The sequence below is a fragment of the Monodelphis domestica genome, chromosome 4, assembly GCF_027887165.1.
Source record: "Monodelphis domestica isolate mMonDom1 chromosome 4, mMonDom1.pri, whole genome shotgun sequence".
Classification (NCBI taxonomy): Eukaryota; Metazoa; Chordata; class Mammalia; order Didelphimorphia; family Didelphidae; genus Monodelphis; species Monodelphis domestica.
In genome coordinates this window covers 86,803,756-86,813,584 of record NC_077230.1, presented here as the reverse complement: position 1 = coordinate 86,813,584, position 9,829 = coordinate 86,803,756, and the positions used below count along the sequence as shown (strand labels likewise).

The 9,829-nt window shown below is 36.0% G+C and overlaps 1 protein-coding gene across 1 annotated transcript; it reads right to left on the bottom strand.

Moving 5' to 3' along the window:
* Positions 1-1,675: 1,675 nt before the first annotated feature.
* On the bottom strand, positions 1,676-9,219 carry LOC103093927 (leukocyte cysteine proteinase inhibitor 1-like). The gene is made up of 3 exons (XM_007493780.3): positions 9,089-9,219; positions 5,866-5,967; positions 1,676-1,933 (listed from the first exon to the last, which is right to left on the bottom strand). Exons 1-3 carry the CDS (start codon positions 9,152-9,154, stop codon positions 1,805-1,807), a joined length of 297 nt encoding a protein of 98 aa, XP_007493842.2. The 5' UTR covers positions 9,155-9,219; the 3' UTR covers positions 1,676-1,804.
* Positions 9,220-9,829: the final 610 nt, after the last annotated feature.

The following is a 9,829-nucleotide window of genomic DNA, read 5'->3' as shown; positions in this document are numbered from 1 at the left end:
TATAAAAAATATTTTTTGTTTGTGGTTTCCCTTCTAGTCTTGATTATTTTAGTTTTCTTTGTATAAAATCTTTGTAATTGATTATTATAAAAATGATTAATTTTATATCTTATAATATTCTCTGTCTCTTGCTGGTCATAAATTCTTCCCATCTCTGAAGATCTACCAGGTAAACAAATGTTATATGTTCCCCTACTTTAGTCATAATATCACTCTTTATATCTAAATCTTACATCCATTTTGACCTTATCTTGCACTGTCAATTTTATTTTTTTTTCATTAACTGGTTCTCTTACTTTCAATTGTAATAATTTTTCATGGGTTTCCAATTTAAATGAGGATTTAAAATTTGTTCTTTTTCTAGTTATTTTTAGAAGCATGCCAATTCATTGATGTGCATTTTCTTCATTTTATTGATGTAAGCATTTAGAGTTATAAATTCCCCCTCAACTATTGCTTTGGTTGTATCCCACAAATTTTGATCTGTTGTCTCTTCATTGTAATTTTCATTAATAAAAATTATTGATTGTTTTAATAATTTGTTCCTTTTTGGCATTAGATTATTAAGTATCAAGAGATTCCTAAAAACAGGGACATGTAAATGTCAACTCATGTAGGTGGTACTATTGCTGACAGGTAAATACTACTTATTAGTAAGGCAGCAGAGAATAGTTGTCAGTTCAACCTCAGTTTGGTCTACCTTTAGATAGGCATGGATATAAGGAGACTCTAGGGTGGATGAAGTTTCAAGGGCTATGAGCTATGTAAATCAACAAGGGAATCAGACCATTGAGAGAAGATCCTGGATATTCTGCTGAGCTACCCACCCAGAGAACAAAAGATTTCTAGGCCACGTTGTACCAGAAGTTGTGGGTTGGCTTTGCCACACATACATCTTACTCTTAATTGGAGCCTACCATTCCTGCAGACAGTGTGTATTTGGGGAATATATATATTCCAGTTGTATGGGGGGAGGTGTTGTGTGACAACTATTCTTGCTATGTCATGTGATTAAATTGCCTTTGCTAATTGTGTCTAATTGTTAGCTGATGGTTAATGGTGGCTCATGAGATAGATAGAGATGCTAACTCAGAGGGTTATCTCTAGTATCTCTTATGTGGGAGCCCAACCCTTAACAAGTGTAATTTCAAGGAGGTGTCCAGAGAGGGTGCTACATGAATTTTCTTGGTAGTTCTATAGTATAACCTAATGCCCTTTGACTATTGGAATGTCAGTATCTGCTACAGAATGACTAAGATTTAAGATGATTTAAAGCAAATAATTTTAGAATTGATTAAATCTTTTAAATTGTGAATATAGTCATCCCACTTTCTTTATCCAGGGAACCATCCCTTATAACAAAGAAGAAAAATAGAGAAGATGGAAAGTTGATTAAAACTAACTGTGTGAGGTAAATATTTAAGGGGCCCATAATTCAGCCTAGATTTGAACTAACTTGCTCCTCTCTCTCTCTCTCTCTGGACTGATAGCTGAAGGAACTATTGTTTCTGGGCTTGCGCTCTGTCTTATCCTATATGGTGATCTCTTATAAACCAAGGCCTTAGCTGGCTGCAATGGAGGATTGGAGTTTGCCTAGTTAGAAAGGTTGAAAACCCTCTTTCTATTTTTCTTTCTATTTACTAATAAAAACTTATGAATCTAATAATAAGCTTCCAGATTAATTTTTATTTATAACATAACCAATATGTCATTAATGTGAAAATCTTTTTTATATTTCATTTCAAATGTTCTTATGGGCACAGGATGCTCATGACAGCAAACAGATGCCTTCTGGTATTTGCCATTAAAAGTAAACCAATTCATCATCCTTGGTTTTGTCACACTGGTAGTCCAACAGTTCCAGTGCATTATCTGCATGAGTGAGAGGTTCAAGTATTTTCATATGTATATATTTATTGTTCCCAATATGTACCTGTAAGTAAAGAGAAGTTGAGAATTAGTCACATGGATTTCAATCTAGAATGTCTCACTTTTTAGAGTAATTGTTGGGTACTCCTGTTTTAGGTAGAGCTTTGATTAGTTGACCTCTGAGTTCTGTTTCAGTTCTGAGATTTTATCATGCTTTGGAGTGATGGCTGATTATTTTCATTGCCCTAAGAAAATGGCTTAGTAACCAGGCTAAAAAGATCAGGTAATGATTTTAGTTCTCCTGCTCCTTGATTTTTGTGGTTGGGAATAGACTGCTCTGGACAGGAGGCAAGGAGAGACTAAAACTTCTTCATGATCAATTTTTAGTTACTGAATATTTTTTTTTGTGGTGCCACATTCTTTGTAGGTAGAAATAACAGCCCATAGAGAATGAGAAGAAAACAATTTCTTTTGTAATTACTTCTTTAGAGAGTATTTGGGGTCTTTGTTTTAATTTTGAAATAAAGTCTTTTTATTGATATCTTTTGCTTTTGTGTTACCACCTTTTCTCAATGAATCCTTCCCTTCCTCCCAAAGAGCCATCTTCTATGAGAGCAAATAAAAGAGGAAAACAAATACAATTCAGCAACACTGACCAATATATCAGAACAGTCAGAACATTATATGAATTGTTCTGTAACCATAGTTCCCTATTAAAAAGAAATGGAGATACTTTTTAATAAATTTTCTTTGTGACCATGTCTCCCCATTATAATTTTTCCAACTTCTTTTTTCCAATGAACAAGCATGGATTTTTACTTCTCTTACTCCACCCAATGGAACAAAAAAAAGAGAAAGAAAAAAGAAAGACAAAGAAAGAAAGGAAAGAGGGAAGGAAGAAGGAAGGAAAGAAAGAAAAACAAAGAAAGGAAGGAAGACAAAAGGAAAGAAGATAGGCAGACAGGAAGGATGAAAAGAAAGGAAAGAAGACAGGAAGAAAGAAAGACACAAAGGAATGATGAAATAGATGGAAGAATGAAAGAAAAGGAGGGAAAACCTTCAAAACAAAATTGGATAGTCAAACATTGTCATTTCCCATATAGTTTGTATCTATTTATACTTAACTTCATCTTTGGTCCTCTAGAATCAGTCTCTTGTGTTATTGATAAGAATTCTAAAGTCTTTCAGTTATTTTTCCTCATGGTGTTACTGTTATAGAAATTATTCTGGTTTTTCTCACTTCCTCTCCCTCAGTTCATATAGGTCTTCCCATGCAGTTTGTCATGGCCACTAACACTTCATTCACATAATTTCATTACTTTTATATGAGATTTGTTCAGCCATTCCCCATTTGAATATCCCCTTCGTTTGGGGGTTTTGGCTATCACAAAAAAAGATGTAATAAATTTTTGTGTACATATGAGTAATTTCCTTTTCTCACTGATCTTGTGTGTGTGTGTGTGTGTGTGTGTGTGTGTGTGTGTGTGTGTGTGTGTGTATCTAGTACTCTTTATTCTGCATCAAAAGGTTTGCATACCTTAGTGGCTTTGGGAACATATTTCCAAATTGTTATGCAGAATGGCTGGATAAATTCAGAGCTCCACCAATAGAATTTTAATGTACTCGTTTCCCTACAATTCCTCCAGCATTTCCATATTCCATATTTGTCAGTTTTGCCAATCTTATGAGTTGGAACCTCAGAGTTGCTTCAATTTCCATTTCTCTAATGATTAGTAACTTGGGGTGTTTTTTGACAAGCTGGTGAATATCTTAAATTTCTTAATTTTAAAACTTCCAATTTATATACTTTGACAGTTTATCAATTGGGTAATTGCTTTTATTCTCATCAATTTGAATCAACTCCATAAATATCTTTGAAATGAGACATTTATCAGAGAAACTTGCTACAAAGATTCTTTTTCATGTAGTTGTTCCTTTCTAGTTTCAAATTCATTCATTTTGCTTTTATAAAACCTTTTATGTTTGCTTTTAATAAAACCTTTTATATTTAATATAACCAAAATTGACTAATTTATCTTCTGTGATCCTCTCTCTCCCTCTTTTGATCATAAACTCTTCCCCCATCTATAAATAATAAAGGTGATTGTTTTCTGTTGTTCTAATGGGTCATTATAAATTAATGCCATTTATTTATGATCAATTTATTGTTGGTTTTTTCCACTAATGCTGCTTTAGTCACTCTGTACAACTTGTCTTTAGTTCTAATTTTGATTGCTTCACTTTACATTAGTATATAGAAGATCCTTTTCTGTATTCATAATTTCTAATAGCTCAATTACATCTCATTATATCAATGTAGTTTTCACATTTAAAAAATATTGTTGTTTTTCTACATTTAAACCCCTGTAGAACCATGAACACTAGAGCTAGTACTGATTTTTTCCCTCAGTTCCTCAGAAACTGTGATTTTTATCAAAGTGAGAAACTCCTATTAAAGATACTCCCCTACCAAAGCAGATAGATAATTTTTCACAATTTGTAGTCCTAGAGATTTTGAGGAGTCATGGAGAAATTGAGGTATGTGGGCTCTAGGGTAAGTTTTATATTTTTATTCTAACCTAAATGAGCCACTTTGTTCTTTAAAAAAATTGTAACAGGAAAAATGATTCCCTGAGAGATCATTGAGTTTAATTTTTAAAGGTAAGGGAATTGGACCCACCGAGGTCCAATGAGCAATAAGATTCAGAGGGGTGCCAATATCATGCTACTGTTCATTCTAAAGATCCCAGGTTTAGCGCTTGAAGCATCTGAATTCAAATGGCTCATTTTGTAGTTGAGGAAGCTAGTAAGACTCATGGAGGTTTGTTAATTGACCTATACTTGGTTCTTTTGAGGCAGCTAGGAAACCCAATGGATAGAAGGATAGGTCTAGAGTTAGGAAGACCTTGACTTTTATTTTAAAGCATAAATAGGCTTATTTACAGGTTAGAATCAAACAGAACTCAAGTCCCTTAACTTCTCCAGGCATCAGAAAAATCTCTAAGACAAAAAATTGCAGAATATTGCTTTTCTGCATTGATGGAGAGTTTCCTTCATGAGTTGGGACCAAAGCTCCCAAACCCTTCAAAGGTGCGGAAAAGAAAAGTGGCCTTCAGTAATTTCTGATATGGTTTATCGCTCAGAGTCCATGGTGGCCTAGTACTGAATCAGGAGGATGATGTGAAGCCTGGTAGAAAAGTTATTTCTCGAAATCCAAAACAATGGAGCCAGCTGAGGGAACAGATTGCTGATAGCTCTGATATGAGACAGTCGACTTACTCTCAAGCAACATGCAATGTAGTTGTTGGACTCGGGATAGAACACATAATCCTCTGTCTGAGACTCTCAGTACTTGGGGGATTTTCATATTCTTTTTGCTCTGATTTCTACCCAGAAAAGCCTTGGCTATTGTATCCCGACACTTACTCCACACTTGCAAACTGGCAATTTATCATCTTAAGGACTAACATTATCTTAAAAGAAGATGAAAGCAGAATAGAATTCCCCTAATGCATAATCATGAGCATATAAGTTCTCAGTCACCGGGCCAAATAGAAATTCATTTCCATCCATCCTGTCTTGGTCTTACTGCTTTCCAGTTGCCTGACTTCTTAAAGTAAGGGTGGGGAAGAGCCTTTTACATTCTCTTTTCCTCTTCTTCCCTTCCCAGCTTCTCTGCCCCCTCCTCTCACTTCATCCCCTTTTTGATTGCCATCTCTCCCTTTCAATGTCAGGACAAAACCTCCCAGACTAGTCCTCCTCGTCTTCCCAGGCTGATATGAATCTCTTCCCAAAGTCCTTTCCTCCTTTCTGCCTTCTTCACTTTTTCTTGGTTACTCTGCTATCACTTCATATTTCCTCAGAGGCAGACACACTTTATTTTCTCCAGCTACTCAAAAGGAAGGGGCTAAATGATTTTAACACTTTCTCTGTATATTCACATAGAAATAAAATGAATGGAGTAGGTTGGAGTTGAATGATTTGTTCAACACTTACCTTTACATAATAAATGGTCCCAGCAACCACTTGAGTTTTGTAACTTTCAGCTTTAAATTCCGTACATTCTACATTGGACTTTTTTTGAAATTGTGACTTCACCTTAAAGTAGTAAAAAAAGGAGAGAGGTAAAGAATTTTAGTTATTACCTGAAAGTAAAATCAGGTTTGGTCTTCTCAGTGACCAATGCAACATTTATTACAATGGAAAATTTAGTCAAATCTCTCTTTCCCCCCAGTTCATTGAACAATTAATAAATGGTTTTTAAAAATCTATTTGATTGTCTACTGCATGTAAGGCATCGTGCTAGGTCCTGAGGATAAAAACCAAGTAAACAAAAAACACAGCTAGCTCTTGCTATGGTGGGCTTTCATTCTGCTGGGAGGAATGCGATATTTGTCCCCATCAGTAAATGCCAAATACAGAAAATTGTCTCAAAAGTAAGAAGGCATCAATGACAACAGTAATTATTTGCTCCAAAAAACGAACAAATAATTGATTGATAGATTGACTGTCCACTGAAATAATGAGAGCTTAGTGTTTTCTCAGAGGCTGCAATATACAGCTTCTGCTAACGACTCTCTAAATCTCTGAGTTGGAAAGAATCCTAACATAGAAACCGAGAATCTCAGTGGTTAATCCATACATAGTACTCTGAATATCAGAAAAACAACCTCCACTATATGACACATCCAACACATTGAAGGGCAATGTGGTACAGAGGACAGAGTGCTAGATTTGTGTCTAGTGACCCTGGGTTCAAATCCAGGCTTTATCACTACCTATGTGGCCTTGAGTAAATCATTCATTTCTGTGGACCTCAGTTTCCTTACCCATGTCATAGAGAGGTTTAACTAGACCAGCTCTAGTTTTATGAGCTCATCACTTTCTCGGTCCACTGTTAGATAGCTCTACTTGTTAGAAAGGTTTTCTTTATTTCAAGCTTCAATTTGCTTCTTTTTATCTTCTACCCAAATGCTACTGATTCTGTCTCCTGGGACCAAATCCTTGAAGACAGCTAACATGACTCCCATGAATCTTCTCTTCTCCATGGTAACCAAGCAATCAACAAACATGTATTAAACACTTATTACATGTCTAGGAACTGGGAATACACAGACCAAAACATGAAATAATCCCTTGGTTTAACCCGGAAAAGAAAGACTTATCTGGGTGTCCAAATTTGAGGTGCAGAATTAGCCTGTTTTTTATTCAGCAACAGGAGGAGCCTGTCTATCTACATAGATGTGTATATATTTTGTGGGAGTGTGTGCATGTGTCTGTGTGTACCAAGAAAACCCTACATGGCGCCATGAAGAATTGGATATGACTGAAAGATCACTAACAGCAAAATCACTTGCTGGCCAAGAGGCTTTGGGCAAGGAAATTACTTCTCTGAGCTGTAAGTTCTTCATTTGTCAAAGCCAATCAATTCAACAAACATTATGAAACATCTACAAAATACATATAAAATATTGTGTTGAACATTAGGGAACAATACCGTTCCTTTGCCTCACACATAGTAGAAAATTAATAAAATGAAGCAACTTCTAATCTAATCTCTGAGTGATGCCACGTGTATGTAGATAAATAGGAAACGAGGGACAGAGAAGAGTTCTAGACTAAGTGATACAAGGAAATTTAAAGGAGAAATCATTTTGCTTGCAAGATCAGGGAGGACTTCTGGGAGAAGAAACTGGGAGTCTCTACTATGTGTAGCTTGATTTCTTCTCAAAATATGTAATAAATCTAACAGAACTTTCAAAGCTATTCTGATTGTCTATGGTTCTTTTTGGTCTTCTTTTCCCTTTTCTTCTGTCCATTCTTTAAAAAGAAGACTCAAGAATTTTCATTATAATGTTTCCACGTGCATTTGAATTCGCAGTAGATGGGCAATTAGGACAATGAAAAGGGGAGAAATGGTCAATCATCACTGAAACTTAGAGAGCAAATGTGGAAAACCTAAGAACAAGGGGCTTCTTTTTTTTTCTGAGTGCAGCTCAAGATTGCCTTCTATCATAATTCTAATCAAATTTTAACAAACAATCCTTGCCTTCTGTTTTGGAATCAATACTGAGTATTGGTTCCCAGGTAGAAGAATGGTAAGGACTGAGCCAAATGGACTGATAATGAGTCAGAAATGAACAAGATCTCATTTTGTCAGTTAATTTGAAAATTATCTGTTTCTGTTGACTTTATAAGGTATATGAAACATTATGTAAATTCATTTTCTACTTTCCCTATTTTCTGAGATGTTTGATTGCCAAATAAAGCCATGCTGATTAAGTTACCTTCAGTATACAGACAAGCCTCCTCTCTTTTCTCCCCAGTAAGCCATTCCCCAAAATATAGATTTAAAAATAAAACGAGAAAGAGAAAAACAGTTCAACATAAATCAACCATCCATGTCTGACAGTCTAGGAACTATTCCACACCTATAGTCCCTCACTTCTGCAAAGAGGAGACAAAAGTACCTTCTCCTATCTCTTTTCTGGGGTCAGGCTTGGACATTGCAATTACACGGTATTCAGTTTCTTTTTAGTTGTTGTTATTTTTTCTATTTTGCTTCATAGAATCATAATCTAGAAATTGAAAGGATATTAAGGACCATTTACTCCAATCTTCTCATTTTGCTTTTGAGGAAACTGAGGTTTAAGGGAATTAGGGGAATAAACAAAAGTCATGCTGATGGTAAGAGTTAGAGGGTGGGATCTGAACCTATTTTAATCTGCCCTCTAACTGAGTGCTCTTGTCACTGTTCCACATTCACATTGCTATAACCCTTGTGTATATTCTGCTTACTTTGCATTGTCTCTGATAAGGCTTCCCATGCTTCTCTAAATCCTTCATTCTCATCATTTCCTAGGATATATTAATGTTCTTCCTCATTTATATACCACATTTTAAAGCCATTCCCCAAATCAATGAACATTAAACTTTTTTTCCCAGTTCTTTGCTTCCATAAAGAAAGCTGCAATGGATAAACTAGGGAAGGAAAAACTCTTTGAGATCAACTTTCTTTGAAAACACTAATACAGCTGACAGAGAGAGACAAACAGAGAGATAGAGAGAAAGAGAGAGAGACAGAGAGAGATACACAGTAGACAGAGAGACAGAGAGACAGACAGAGACAGAGAGAGACAGAGACAGAGAGAAGGTCATCAAACGACCAAAACACATTGTTTTCAATTAGATCCTTCCTTTCCAAGATGTACCACCTTACCTGATCAACCTTCTTCTGGATTTCTTCAGTTGCAGGTCGAGCTTCGCTTAAACCTCCGGCCATCATCTTGGCAGTAGTTGTTGGTAATCACTGCAGAAAGAGATGCTGGAACTGAAGTGCTGAGGACCTCATCCTGAGCCTGCTTTTATAGAGTGGCAGAGTCTCCTCCCATCTAAGGAGTGCCAGGACATACCATAATAACGCCTCTCTTTCTGGTATGTAACCGTGACTTATTGCTCACCTGTTACCCTGTACTAATTCATTAATTGAAATGTTCAGTGTTGTCATGTAAGAAAGTAATTGGATACCCCCAAACGACCTGTTTTTAAAGTGAGCAAAGAGAAGCAGCCCTCTATTCTCTGAGTGAATGGTTTAGCCCAGGGAGGACTTCTCTAAGTCAGCAATGAGACACAGGAAGGGAGGGTCTACTTCATGTTGAAAGACATCCTGGAATTCCCAAATTCTTTTTTCAATGATGCTTCTTCATTTTCTCTTCTGGTAAATGCTCTTCTTCCTCACGCCCTTCAAGATTCCCCTAAAATGCGGATCTTCAATGAGTTTATGTAGGAAAGGCCTTTATTCTGCAGGCTTTTTGATGCTTTTTATTGCCTAGAACTTAAATTTGCTGGAATTCCAACATAGCTGGTATTTCAACATATGTGAAGCAATGTGGAAATCCCTCCAGGGCAGGGACTGTGACTCCGACTTTCTCCATAACATAGTTCCAGCATATAGCAGTAG